Raw genomic sequence first — 14,898 nt, 5'->3', positions numbered from 1 at the left:
TCTGTCAGTAAGTGCATACTCACTCTCTCTAAATTTCATTATTTTGCCTTCTCTAATACTTTTTAAATAAAAAGAGTGAACAAATACTCTGGATTGGAAATGTGCAGGATAAGATGCCTCCTTCTTTTCTAGCCTTGGGTTAAATGAGTAAAGAATGACCAAAGTCACAGTAGGGGAGAGGAAGAAACCTATTCTGGTCTGTTTTACAAATAGAATGTGTAGGGTGGTCTGAACAATCAATATCAAGAGATCAAAATGAATACTTACACATAAATCTCTGTTCTTCTCTGTAAGAAAATTTAAATGCAAGATTTCTTGTATGGACAAACCTGGTTGTGTTTCTCTCTCTTCTCCCCCCTCCCCCCCCAATTTTCTGCTTTTTAGGACAAGTAACTATGACCAGTGTCCACCCTCCAATTCGCTCACCCAGTGCCTCCAGTGTTGGAAGCAGAGGCAGGTAAGCAGACCAGTTGAAAAAAAAAACATAGCTTCATTCTCAAAGGACACTATATGCATGCGACTGCAGTTGACAGAACCTTTCACCAGTAATCTATGTCGAGGTTTGCCATGTCACTTCCTCTGAGAGACCATTTCTGATGGCTTTATTGTAATACTCTTCATGTCTAATTTATTGATGGCACATTAAAGACTTGTAATGTGTTAAACTTACGGTAGCTGTGAGATTGACGCCTTGATCAAATGTTTTGATAACCGTGTACTGTAAATAATGATGTAAAGTTCATGACAGTTATACAACTGTTTTTTTTTTTTTTTAAATTCTGGACCAGAAAATCCTCACTGAACCATAAGTAACTTCAGATTTGAAGAATCAGCTTACAGAGAGGATTATAAATAAGAAGCTTTAACCATAATACAGTCAGTTAAGTGAGTACTAGATATTTTGAGACTACAAAAATAACAAAATGATTAGGGCGATTAATTGCAGTTAACTTACGCGATTAACTCAAAAAAATTAATTATTGCAGTTTAATTGCACGGTTAAACAATAGAATACCAGTTGAAATGTATTAAATATTTTGGATGTTTTTCTACATTTTTCATACATATTGTATTCTGTGTTGTAATTGAAATCAAATTGTATATAATTTTTATTACAGATATTTGCATTGTAAAAATTATAAACCAAAGAAATAGTATTTTTCAATTCACCTCATACAAGTACTATAGTGCAGTCTTTGTCCTGAAAGTGCAACTTACAAATGTAGATTTTGTTTGTTTGTTTACCTAACTGCATTTAAAAACAAAACAGTGTAAAACTTCAGAGCCTACAAATCCACTCAGTCCTACTTCTTTTTCTGCCAATCGCCAAGACAAACAAGTTTGTTTAAATTTACAGGAGATAATTTTGCCTTCTTACTTACAGTGTCACCAAAAAGTGAGAACAGACATTTGCATGGCACTTTTGTAGCTGGCATTGCAAGGTATTTACATGCCAGATTACTAAACATTCGTATGCCCCTTTGTGCTTCGGCCACCATTCCAGAAGACATGCTTCCATGCTCGTGACGCTTGTTTTTAAATAAATAATTAAATAAATAAAATAAAAAAAAATTGCATTAATTAAATTTGTGACTGAACTTCCTGGGGGAGAATTGTATGTCCCCTGCTCTATTTTACCTGCATTCTGCCATATATTTCATGTTATAGCAGTCTCAGATGATGACCCAGCACCTTGTTCATTGTAAGAACACTTTCAATGCAGATTTAACAAAACGTGAAGAAGGTACCAATGTGAGATTTCGAAAGACGGCTACAGCACTCAGCCCAAGGTTTAAGAATCTGAAGTGCCTTCCAAAATCTGAGATGAGGTATGGAGTATGCTTTTAAAAAGTTTTAAAAGAGCGATACTCCAGTGAGGAAACTACACTATCTGAACCACCAAAAAAGAAAATCAGTCTTCTGCTGGTTGCATCTTGACTCAGATAATGAAAATGAACATGTATCGGTTTGCACTGCTTTGGATTGTTATCGAGCAGAACCTGTCATCAGCATGGACGCATGTCCCCTGTAATGCTGGTTGGAGCATGAAGGACATATGAATCTTTAGCGCATCTGGCATGTAAATATCTTGTCGTGCCGGCTACAACAGTGCCATGGGAATGCCTGTTCTCACTTTCAGGTGACATTGTAAACAAGAAGCAGGCAGCATTATCTCCTGCAAATATAAACAAACTTGTTTGTCTGAGTGATTGGCTGAACAAGAAGTAGGACTGAGTGGACTTGCAGGCACTAAAATTTTACATTGTTTTATTTTTGAATGCAGTTTTTTTTGTACATAATTCTACATTTGTAAATTCAACTTTCATGATAGAGATTGCACTACAGTACTTGTATTGGGTGAATTGAAAAATACTATTTCTTGTTTTTTTACAGTGAAAATACTTGTAATAAATTGAGCACTGTACACTTTGTATTCTGTGTTGTAATTGAAATCAATATATTTAAAAATGTAGAAAATATACAAAAATATTTAAATAAATGGTATTCTATTATTGTTTAACAGTGTGATTAATCGTAATTAATTTTTTTAATTGCTTGACAGCCCTAGAAATGATGGAATATTCATGAACAAATAGTTAAACAATGCTGTCTGAAGAGCAGGTCTGTTAATGTGTTCCAGTAAATCAGGGCATAAAATTAATATAGAGTTGAGTTTTTTCATGTTGAGAAAAAGCAGAGAATGTGTTCGTGCTACTGGAAGTGGAAATTCAGATACTTTTAACAGAATATTTCTTGTTCTTTTATTTATATAGTAAAAGTCATGAAGGTGCTGTATCTTCTGATGATGTCCAAGTTAAAAGTTTTATTTATACATATATTTTGAAATACATTAGATGTCTGCAAAATCTACTCACACAAAATAAATAAGTTTAATTCAAATGATTGTCCCTGTAGGAGCTGCACGTGATGTGCATGCCCCCGTACACGCTTAACCAGAGACTTTTCTGTTAGCAGTATCTGCAGGTCTATGCCTTTATAGTATGCCTCTACATACTCGGGTATGAGGGCATGTAGGAAGGAGCAGACCTGCACCACTCCAATACCTTCTCAGTTGCCCATAGCTCAACATGGAGTTATGTAGTGTCTGCTATCTAGCTGAGGCAGTTGCTTCTTTATAATCTTTTTTTAATCTTTTCTTAGTAGCTTATTTAAGTTTTTAGTTCTTAGCAGGGTTTGTGCTTCTATTGTGTCCCTCCCCTTCCTGTGCCACACCCCTCCTTTTTTCTTCAAGGTCAGATCCTTCCTTTTTTCCTCAGGCCTTCTTGACCATGGCTTGCTTAGCAGGTTATGCCAGAAGGCCCTAGGATTCACGCCTTGCTAGACCTGCCACAGGTCCTTCCCCCTCAGTGATGGAAATGCTAGCTGCCTCCACTCCCTTGCAGAAGCCCAGATCCTGTCCAAATGCAGGATTCAAGAGCAGATCTTGTAAACTGAGGGAAGACAGTTTAAAACCGCTCCTCATGGAGCGCTCCCTTAGACTTGTGGGATCCAACTTCCCATTTTGTACATCAGATTCAGCCACACAGAGTACTCCAGAGACTTCATCTGCTCTGGCTCTGAATTCCAGAAACCAGGGGCTGCATTTGGTCTCTCAGAAGACTGCCAAACATAAGAGACCCCACTCCCCGATAGACTAAGAGGAGAGAGAAAAGTCTTCACTTGGATTTGGGATTAGGGAGACCTCATGTCCCAGTGTAGGTATCACTGAGTCTCCCACTGGGCATGGTGCTGAGATGTTAGTACTGTTGTTGGACTCCCCCAAATGGAGGAACGCCTCAAACAATATGGAGTCTTTGAAGAAACCATCTCTCCTGGCGCAGTCTGACATCACTGGGTATCTCCAGAGTGAGCAGGCCTATCATTGGTACCTGCAGAAGTGGAAATATTGCCAGATTTGATGCACCCAAAACCCCATATCTCCTGCCAAATCTTCCCTTATGTTCATTCTCTATTCCCGTCGGAATCTAAAACCTGCTGCGTTTGTCCCAGAACTCTGTCAATGGTCACTTAGCTGCTGTCACAGCATTCCACTTGCCAAATGAAGGATTCTCAGTGCTTGTCTAGTGAAGACCTGCTATATCGACTACAGATCGCTCTCCCGTTGACTCCTGTACTCCACCGGATCGAGAAGAGTGGAGGGAGTCGACAACATTGCGTAGTGCGGACCCCACGGTAAGTAGATCTAAGCTATGTCAATTTGAGTGACGCTATTCAGGTAATTCAAATTGCGTAGCTTAGATCGAATTTCCCCTGTAGTGAAGACAAGGCTTAAGTCTTCGCACATTCTACAACCATGAGATTTTGATTAAAAAACTAGAACAATATAAACTTAACATGGCACACATTAACTGGATTAAAAACGGACTAATTGATAAGTCTGAATGTAATTGTAAATGGAGGATCGTCACTGAGCGGATGTGTTTGCAGTGGGGTTCCACAGGGATCAGTTCTTGGTACAATGCTATTTAACAATTTTATCAATGGTGTGGAAGAAAACATAAAATCATCACTGATAAAGTTTGCAGATGGCTCAATAATTGAAGAGGTGGATAATTTATGAAGAGGACAGGTCGCTGATTCAGAGGAATTTGAATTTCTTGGTAAACTGGATGCAAGCAAACAATGTGTTTTTAATATGGCTAAATATAAATGTATACATCTAGGAACAAAAAATATCATTCTGTACTTATAGGATGGGGAATGCTATTCTGGGGAGGCATAACACTGAAAGATTTGGAGGTTGTGGTCCAAGTTCCCTCTAAGCTGTGCGGCTGCGTAGCTGCCTATTAAGCCCCACACAGGGGCTCAGGGCTGCAGCAGTGAGAGATGCCTCTTCCCCAACCCCAGACCTGTCGCGGCGGGGTTTCTGGTTGAGTTTGGTCTCCCATGCAAACTTAGCCATGTAGGAAGCAGAATCTGTTTGTTGTGACCATGTTTTCCCAAGTCAGTTGGTACATGTCAAACGTGTCAGTTATTGCTGCATCAACAAAGTGGCTGTCAACTGGGGGGATGAATGTCCCATCAGCACAAAATGATGTGGATTTATTCGCTTTGAAATAAAAAAAACAGAATGTCAAGAATCGGACGGTCCAAAGCATCAGGAGACTTGTCAAAAATCAGACCAGACACCATATTTCTATCAATTCATTCCATCAGTTTAGATACTAAAGTATCATGAGCTCAAATAAATTTGTTAGTCTCTAAGGTGCCACAAGTACTCCTGTTCTTAAAGCATCATTTTCTTTCAGATACTTACAAGTGAGGTTGTCTGCATTAGGAAGGCGTTTTGCTGCTGGACAGTATTGTTACACTAAGTCACCAATAGACCCCTCTGCAATTAACAGGTGTTATCCAGCAAAACAGAGCATGCACACGATCATGCTGTGTCCTCTTTCATTAAAGCCCTGGTGAAAGCTCCAGATATTGACTGTTTATCCCAAAGGTCACTTTCTTCTTTAAGCTACTTGTGTCACTTGCTTTTGACATGCTTCTTTATTCTATCAGCGTGAGCATTGACCTTGACCTCGATGCTGCAGTACTTGCAGCGCAATGCATCCTCTTCACTCCCATCTTTACTTTTCTTGCAAATTTCTAAGCACTGATTTTCTTTCTATATTCAGGCATAGATTTGCGGTTTTGCCCCATGTTTATCTTTTTTTACCTTCTCTGTTTTTATCTGTGGAGGATTGATCGTTTAAATTCAGTGCCACACTAAAATGGACATGAAGAAATAAGTGGGCAGCATTTCTTTGTGAGCCAATTTTAATTTCCAACCTTTGCCGCGTGTGTTCTGTGTTTTATACTGTGGATCTGCTTCAGTCTCAGAGCTTCAGGACACAATAATCAGATAAAAATTAGTGTTTAACAAAGATAAGTATCCTCCTAAAAATTGAGTGGATTGATAAATGGGTCTATATCGGTAAAAACTGAACTCCTTTAATTAAAATAACTGGTACTTTATTGCTGAAAATTGTTAAAAACTGAAAATATGGAACACTATCTATCCATACTTCCCTTCTGGGGTCCTTAAAGAAACTTTGGTAGAAAAATTGGCTACTGGAGCAAGCTTCACCATCTAGCTGCCACCCCCACCTTCTCTTGGAACTCTGGGCCTTCATTATCCTGACCAGACCAGGACACAGAGAGGGAGCCAGATGACCTCAGCGCGCCACCAGGTCCGTCTGAATCCCAATCACCACCTGGAATGTGAGACATTGTCTCCTACCCCCACATATACTTTTCCTTCCCTGTCTTATTTCTTTTTTCTCTCTCCTTTTTCTTTCTGTCTAAGGGCCTGGCTTAGCTCACCAGGCCTGTTTATTTTGCAACACTGCCATAAGCCTACAACCAGAAAGAGGAAGCTAAATGTCCTAAACATCCCATTGCTGGGGCAAGTTTGCCAGTCTGAAGTAGCTGATAAGACTGTGCTGTACCTATGTTTTTTCCAGCAGCGAGGATGCAAGTAAGAGTCAACTCCGGAGACAGAACCTGCATTTTTTTTATTTTTGCTGTTCTTTTCTCTCCCCCATTGTGTGCTTGTCCTGTTCATTCTTTTAGGGAATGGGATCAGACTTTAACAGCAGAAACCTCCAACACTGTTTACAATTGTTTAAAGTTGGACAGTGATTGGGTTATGTTAACACTTTTGGTCCATATATTCTATCTAAATTAATACAATATGCTTTAGTATCTGCCTCCAGAGTTAACATGGCCTTTGAAGCCGTTCTACACTGTACTGAATCCACCTCCTTAAAAGCCTGTCTTCCATACTGAGGTACTGCTTGGGAGTCTCTTCATGTGGAGCACCCATAGGGACAATAACTCAAAGAAGGAAAGTTTACTTATTTTGGGCAGGGCTGGAATTCTTCAAGGTGGTAGGTCCCTATGGGTGCTCCATCATCCACTCTCCTTTCCCCTCTGCATTGGAGTCCTACCATGCTCAAAAGTGGAGAAGGAACTGGAGTAGCATGGGTCCGCTCCTCCCTATAGGCTGTCATACTGGGGCACGAGGAGGCATACAGTCCAGGTGCAGACCCGTGGCCATTGCTAACTGAAAAATTTCTGATCATGAATGTATGGGGTCATGCACATCCTTGTGTGGAGCATCCATAGTGACAAAACATCTCAAAGAATTCTAGTTACTGTATACAGTAAGTAACCTCTCCTTTTGGGTGCAGTCTCCTATGTTTTGAATTAAATTGAAATTCCATCGTAACTTAAGGTTAAGCTGCTGTCCTTTCTCTTTTTGTTATGATTATGCACAAAAGCAGTGACATGGAACCTGATTCTGAGGGAAGGACCATCACATAAAGTCACCTGCTGCTCTGCTAGGAAAGTCCTACATAGATGTGCTTCCCCTGACTGGATATAGTCCAGTGTGTGGTGTTTGAGTGGACATTGCTGGAATGACACTTACATTTCTCCAAAAATGTAACTGTTCTCCTTTCAAAAACTTCCCAAAATACTGCTATTTTTAAGGTTTTGTTAAAATTTATATTGGGTGGAGTTTAATGAGATATAAGTGCATTCACCATGGGACCAAAACAAAACAATGCTGTATTCCAAACTTCTGACCTATAGAAAATAAAACTCTGAGCAGTTCTGCAGTCCTTGGATTAGATCATCATTCTCCCTCCCCACGCCCTTTTATTATCCTATTTTAAAAAACCTGAAGAAAGGTATGAACTCTAAATCTCAGATTTTGTTCTATGGTGGGTAATGCTGTAGCCTCAAAATGTAGAGAATGGAAAATACTGTAGTATTCCAGGGACGTGATTCTTAATCACTACGAGAGGTATGATTTTTCTGAAAGCACTGTGCTCTCTTGAATGGTGCAGATGACGTCCAACAACTCACTGTTCTTCATTTTTCTTCTTTCTGCCTCTTCTCATCCTCTGTAGCTCTGGCTCCTCCAGCAGGCCACCAGGAGCTGATTCTACACACAGAGTCCCTGTTGTCATGTTGGAGCCAATCAGGATTAAACAGGAGTCTGGTACATCCCATGAGAATTATGATTTCCCAATTGTTATAGTGAAGCAAGAAACAGATGAAGAATCCCGGCCTCGGAATGTAATATTAACAATCATAAAGAATCTCTTCTGAGTTTGGGTTATGGGGAGAGTGTTTTGCATTTATTGGAAATAGAATAAATTACAAATATTCTGATAGAGCATTATTCGTAGGTGTTAACTTTAAGGGAAGTACCTCATGTATTAGTGGGTGTGTTTTGGGGTTTTTTGTTTTTGTTTTTTAAGGGATGAAGTGAGATTCCAAACCAGGTTATATTTCTTAGTAAACTGGGATGACTGAATAACTGACATTATCAGACTGCCATAGTCTGTGGGGACTTGGGAGATGAGGGGGAAGCGTATAAATACTGTAAGTTCTTTCACATGGTGTTTGGAGACTTTGCTATTACTAATGCATATGCTCAACTTTAGGAGTGCTAGACTAATTTGCTACTGGACGATTATTATATTTTTCTATTGGAAGCCGTTTCTTAAATGTCAGAGCTAACCTACTTGGGTACTGTTATACTAGTTTGCTGTATTAAATTAGCTGAAGCCATAACAGTGATAACTCCTGTGTAGAGGTTCTAAGGAGCATGTCTAACAATACACATGAAATAGTAATGTGTTTATTTTCAATGTGTTTGTGTTGATAATTATACCTGACAGCCTGGCATCTAGATGTATCTTTGCGTTTTCCTACAGACCAACTTTTCAAGAAGCATACTCACCTCTCTGCTATTGGATAGCCGTCATAATACCACTTCTGACAAAACAGTCTTAAGAACAGATGCTCCAGATAGCACAGGTGACCGACCAGGGATACTTCAGGAGAACACATCCAGTGGGACGACAGCATGGATGGGTACCCCTCACATTGGAGACAGCAGAAAAGAGGATGACCCCAATGAGGACTGGTGTGCAGTGTGTCAGAATGGAGGAGAGCTCCTGTGTTGTGAGAAATGCCCTAAAGTGTTCCACCTTTCTTGTCACGTCCCTTCACTGATGAACTTTCCAAGGTAAAAATGACCAAATGAATTTTGTCCAAACTTTGCTCAAAAGAAATCACTTTTGGGTTGTGAGGCCAAGTACAGGAGTTTCTGCCCCAAAAGACAACTCTAAGGCTATCTCTACACTACAGCTTATGTTGGCATAATTCATGTCGCTCAGGGAGGTGATTAAACCACCTCCCTGAGCAACGCAAGTTACACCAACATAAGCATCGGTGTGGACAGCACTATGTTGATGGGAGAGCTTCTCCCGCCAACATAGCTACCTTCTCTCACAGAGGTGATTTTATTATGCCGATGACAGAGCTCTTTCCTATTGGCATACAGCATCTTCACCAGACACACGTCAGCGGTGCCGCTGCATCAGTGCAGCTGCACCCCACAGCGCTGTGTGTGTGTAAACAAGACCTAAGAAAGTTGAGTTGGTGAAATCCAGGATTTAACTAAATTTGAGTTGTGTAACCTGAACTATTATTGCTGCTGCAAAAGCTATTGTAAAATGCTGCAGTTTCTTGGAAAGATCACTTATATCTGGGCCATAAATGTTGTTTGACAATAGATACTTATCCTTAGTATTTCTAAAGCTTACTACCATGTCAGCTACTTTGCCAAAGTAAAAATGACATTTTGTGACACTCTGGTATAGGAGCACTGGATAAAAGACTTAAGCTAATATTGAACAAGGATACAGCTATGTTTACCATAAGATGGTCAGTGTTCAATGATTTGATATAAATGTTAAATACTGGTTTAGTTTACAGTTTCTTACACTGTTCAGCTCTGCTTACATGCTTTGAGGAGAACAATTGCTAGTAGCACATCAGGCTTTGAAATACCAATTATATTCAAGTACTGTACTTAGTCTATGCACATCGACTATGTGCCTTTTGAATCTCCAAACCATGGGGCTGTCTTCCTTTAAATACAGCGCTGTTATTTTGCTTACCATAAAAGCTTTCTACAATTTTGTTTCCTCTGTGCATAAGCAAAGACTGTATGAATATGATGGATAGCAAACTGTTTTTTATTAGTTAAACGTGTAAAGGAAAATATCACTGTTTTCATGTCACATTGTACAGTTATTGGGTTTTCTGAACATTCCAGAAATACCTTCCTAAAGTTTCAACTTTTCTTTGGCTGTGGCTTTTGATGAGCTTATTCAGTGGGGCAAAGAGCAAACAAATAAGTTTCTAAGTGGTGCTCAAATCTGTAAAGTCCATAGTAATACCAGTGGCCAGTATTCTTAACTCTGAGCAGCACCATCACAGATACTGAGATTTCACCCTTTAACTCCATCTCTTAACCTGCCCCTCAGCCCCATCCCACCTGTCAACCTTCCCTCAGTCCCCCTTTCACCCCTTTTGCTCCTTACTGTCTTCTGGCCCATTCCCTTCAAAATAGTTGCCCTGGACTCCATCTGCCTCTTCTACTTGCAGCCCTTCACTCTGAACATGCTGTTACAGCCATTGCCTTGAATTGCTCTCCTTGTACTACATCTTGAATCGCTTTCCACCTGACATCTGTTCTCTTCACTCCACCAAAACTGCTGTCATACCAAGTCCCTAATGTACTCTTTTCATAGCTAAATATGTGGGAAAAGCTGCTAGGATTCAGAGAATTGTGAGGTTTCAGAGTAGCAGCCGTGTTAGTCTGTATCCGCAAAAAGAATTGTGAGTTACTGTGTTACCCATCTTAGCCTCACCAAGTGAGTTTTGCTGCTGGTAAGCTGTGTGACAGCTCCCTGACACACAAGCTTCTCTGCCTTGCCAGCAAACTCTTCAGGACTCTGCTGTCTAAACCTTGCCTTGTGGGTAAGAGAGTGAACCCCAACTTGCCCAGAGATGTCTCCCTACAGCAGTGGTTCTCAACTTGCAGCCCGTGGGCCGCTTGCAGCTTAGTCAACACACAGCTGTGGCCCATGTGACATCCTCAGGGCCATACGAGTAGTATTGGATGCAGCCCACATAATACATTGTGGGTCACGTATACGGCCCACAATCGTAAATACGTTGAGAGCCACTGCCCTACATTGTCGCCCTCTCACTGAATACTTAGAGAAGTTGTTAAGTTTGTTGCTCCTTTAAAGAGTAAACTGCAGGCAGGTAGCTTAACTGGGGTTAACACACCCTTCCCTTCAAACAGAGCGCTAAATTGGCTTATAGTAAAAGTAAAACAAGTGTATTTAACAAAAGACCATAGGATTAAGTGATACACAGTGTAAGGAATAAAAGTAGAAGGGTTGCAAGCAAATGAAGGTAAACATATGCTTTTTAGGATAAAACCTTATTTAACAAATTAGACTGTCTTGTTCACAAAGTCTCTTTTCCAGCGTGGCTAACCAGACACTCTGGCCAGAACCCTTCACAGATCTCAAAATGCTTGGTTCAGGCTCGCCTAGGAGAAACTAGAAAACTTTTAATTATCCTAATAGAATGTGTGTCTGTCTTACGGAGGACTTGTAGTTCTGCTGTAGGCTTTAACAGGTTTCACTGTCAAAAGTAATTTTAACTTGCTCCTGAAACTAACCCAAATGCCAAAGGTCATGTTTATATTATTAGATCAGATATGTGGTACAACACATGCATGTTAATACTGTAATTTTCATAATCATAGCTGAATTCTGTCTTTATTCATTCTTGTAAGCAAGTCAATACAATTCAGCTGTATTGTGGTTATTCATGAAGATTCAGGTGTCTCTGTAAAGAATTTTACTAAACCACATGCATTAGGTTTGCTCAAGGATTTGAGGGCATCACTAATGATAAGGGGGAGAAGGGCAGTTAGCAAAAGTAGTTTGTGAACAATTATTCTCCTGCAATTTAGAGTTCCCCCCCAAGAATAACTGAGATTAAAAAAAAAAAAAAAAGCTGAGACGTTATTTTGTTAAGAATAGAAAAACTAGCCTACAGGCTAACTTCTAATGAGAAAATATACTTCCCACAGGTCCCAACCTCTCCGTTGCTCTATTTTCATGGTATTTCTGAATTTGTTTTGCACTCTGCCTATACTGTTCCATTTTTCATCCCTAAATTTTAATTGTTTTTCTCATTTCCTCTTATGTTTTTCTTCAGATTGCCTCCTAACCAGCAACTGCACCTACTATTAAAATTTGAATTTAATTTGTAAACCCATAGGAATGGTTTCAAAACTAGTGGAAATAGATGCTATTTTTGATGTAAAACTATTCCAAAAAATTAAATCCAGGAATGAGTGAGTTTTTCTTCCAAAGAGATGTCCCTTTACTATCCTTATCTCTCCTTTTGGTGGTTGCAAAAAAATTGACACAGGGCAAAAAGAAAATAGAAATGAACAACTTGTCCAAAAGTATTTGGAAACCCTCTATTCAAGACCATGGAACTTGATCAGGTGCCCAGAGTAATGCATCTGTTTTCCCCCTTGTTTAGAGGAGAGTGGATTTGCACATTCTGTCGGGACTTGTCCAAGCCGGAAGTAGAATATGATTGTGATGATCCCAATCAGAGCTCTGAAAAAAGAAAGCTAGAAGGTTATATGGGATTGGCACCAATAGATCGACGGGTGAGGATACATTGTTCGTTCAACCAGTCTGCTTGTCCGGTTGTTTAATAAATGCTGCTTTTTATATATTTGGTGGTAGTAATAAGAGTTCACTGGAGGATTTCTAAATAAGCTCTGAGAACTTGCCCAAGACTGGAAGCCAAGAATCATCAAGTGCTCTTTGGTTGTCTTGAGTAAGATGTTAAATATCTTTGCCTCTGTTTCCCCCACCTGGAACAGGCCTATTCTGAAGGCTGTTTTTCATTCATAGAGCACTATGAAGTCTTAAATATTATTTTTTCTGGTGGGCCGCTACATATCCCCAATATTGAGAGATGCCCTGGTGTAGTAGTTGGACTAGTAGAAGCCTCTGGAGCAGGGCCTGTGTGTTGTGTTGTGTTCTCCCTTTGTGGCTCTGAATATTAGGGTACATCTTCACTACCCGCCGGATCGATTCCCGAACGCCCTCCCCGTCGACTCCGGAACTCCAGCAGGGCGAGAGGCGGAAGCGGAGTCGACGGGGGGAGCGGCGGCCGTCGATCCCGCGCCGGGAGGACACGAAGTAAGTCAATCTAAGATACGTCGACTTCAGCTACGCTATTCTCATAGATGAAGTTGCGTATCTTAGATCGATCCCTTCCCCCCACTTCCCCCCCAGTGTAGACCAGGGCTTAGAGGTGACGCTATAAAAGGTGGTGGGGTACGTCAGCCACCTCTGTTTCTTCCAACTGTGTGCAGAACAGAAACCTGGGCTCAGTCTCTTGGACCTAATGTTCTGGAAAAAATTGTTTCCCAGAGCCTCTTGGTTTTTGTATTTTACCCGGTATTAGTAGATTAGTTTAGTAATTTTTATTTAATTTTGGGCCCTTTTTGCACTCTAGCTTAGTCTATAGGTATAAAGTGGAGGCTCCTACCATAAGGAGAACTAGGTCTGAGGTGTGCTTCTTACCCTGCAGTCTTTGCAGCACCAGACACTCTCACTTTATATAGGCTCTAGAGCCTGGGCTTTAGTCCAAGTGGGAATGTCTACACTTCTACTTCTAGCTCCACAGCACAAGCCTGAGTCAGTTGACCTGGGCTCTAAGGCTTGGTGGTGTGGTTGGTTGGTTGGTTGGTTTGTTTGTTGTTGTTTTTGTTCATCATAGACATACCCTCTTTTGAGCAAGCCTCATTCAGAATTATCCCCTTAAGCAAAGCAAAAAGCTTTTGAACTGAAGTCTAAATCACAAACTCTCTACTCTGCCATGCTTAACAGGTGGCTTGACACTGAAAAAGACAGTAAAAATGTTATCTTACTATAGATGCAGTGTGTTAATGGTTCTGCGAGCTTCAGTGACAAAATGTTTTGCTGTTGACTTCTGCATAACACAGCTGAGAAAGTGTGAGCTAAATTGGTTTTGTCTCCTTATGGTTTATCAACAGAATTGTTGACTAAAATCCAGTTAGTAACACCTGCGTATACATTGAAAGTAAAGTGTTACTGAGGTCATAATTTGGCCCGAGCCTGAGGGAGGGGGGAGAGGGGAGCTCTAGGTAGAACTGCGGCCAGGGGGGCATTCTCTTGGGTGGCACTATGTGGAAAAAACATAGTGGGCTTCTTGGTAATGATGATTAACTTGCTTTCTCTGAATATCTGATATTTTCAAATGTGCTTGATGTTTTTTGGGGCTGGGGAAGTAGTAAACGTCTGCCTGAATTTTTTAGCATAATAAACTATTAAAGGTAAAATCGCAGCCATTCTCTAATACACAGGCATGCTGTCTTTCCCTATATACAGAAATGTGAAAGGCTACTGCTGTACCTCTACTGCCATGAAATGAGCCTGGCTTTTCAAGATCCAGTTCCTCCTACAGTATGTACATTGTCATTTTTGCCTTATAAAAGAGTCCGAGCACTTGGCACCAGCACTTCTGTGGGCGTTACTGTTCCCAGTAACAAATCCATCATCAGAAGAGTAATCTACTCCAGATATTTAATGTAACAAATATCTAAATGTAGGATAGAGGTAAAAGGTTGATACTAGATGCATGGAATTTCCATGCTCATTGAATCCGAGCAGAGATTAAGGTGAGACTTATTTCCCAATTGCTGTCAATTAACAAACTTTTACTATAAAGTGTACACTACATCTTAAAATCGTGTGTCTTATGCATGAAACATGACTTAACCCTTAACTTCTGTTTTTTCCACTTCATCTTGAGTGTTGCTGCATTCTTTTGAAATGAATAGTAGTTGGCACATCATTGAATTGCACAAAGAATGGTGCTATTTATGTTTAACAGCAATGAAGCATTTAGGGCTTGTCTGCACTGGCAGTTAACAGCACTGCAACTTTCTCGCTC

The 14,898-nt window shown here is 40.3% G+C and overlaps 1 protein-coding gene across 2 annotated transcripts in view; it reads left to right on the top strand.

Annotated features, from left to right (window-relative positions):
- TRIM24 (tripartite motif containing 24) overlaps window positions 1-14,898 on the top strand; it is a 138,014-nt gene that overhangs the window by 114,145 nt on the left and 8,971 nt on the right. For both annotated transcript variants that reach the window (XM_034779081.1, XM_034779075.1), the window contains exons 13-17: window positions 385-457; window positions 7,923-8,091; window positions 8,736-9,049; window positions 12,445-12,577; window positions 14,334-14,408. In XM_034779081.1, the coding sequence (XP_034634972.1) occupies window positions 385-457; window positions 7,923-8,091; window positions 8,736-9,049; window positions 12,445-12,577; window positions 14,334-14,408 (764 nt within the window). The remainder of the gene's footprint in view (window positions 1-384; window positions 458-7,922; window positions 8,092-8,735; window positions 9,050-12,444; window positions 12,578-14,333; window positions 14,409-14,898) is intronic.

This window comes from Trachemys scripta, chromosome 1 (assembly GCF_013100865.1).
Source record: "Trachemys scripta elegans isolate TJP31775 chromosome 1, CAS_Tse_1.0, whole genome shotgun sequence".
In the NCBI taxonomy this organism is placed as follows: domain Eukaryota; kingdom Metazoa; phylum Chordata; order Testudines; family Emydidae; genus Trachemys; species Trachemys scripta.
This window is presented reverse-complemented; position numbering and strand designations above follow the sequence as displayed.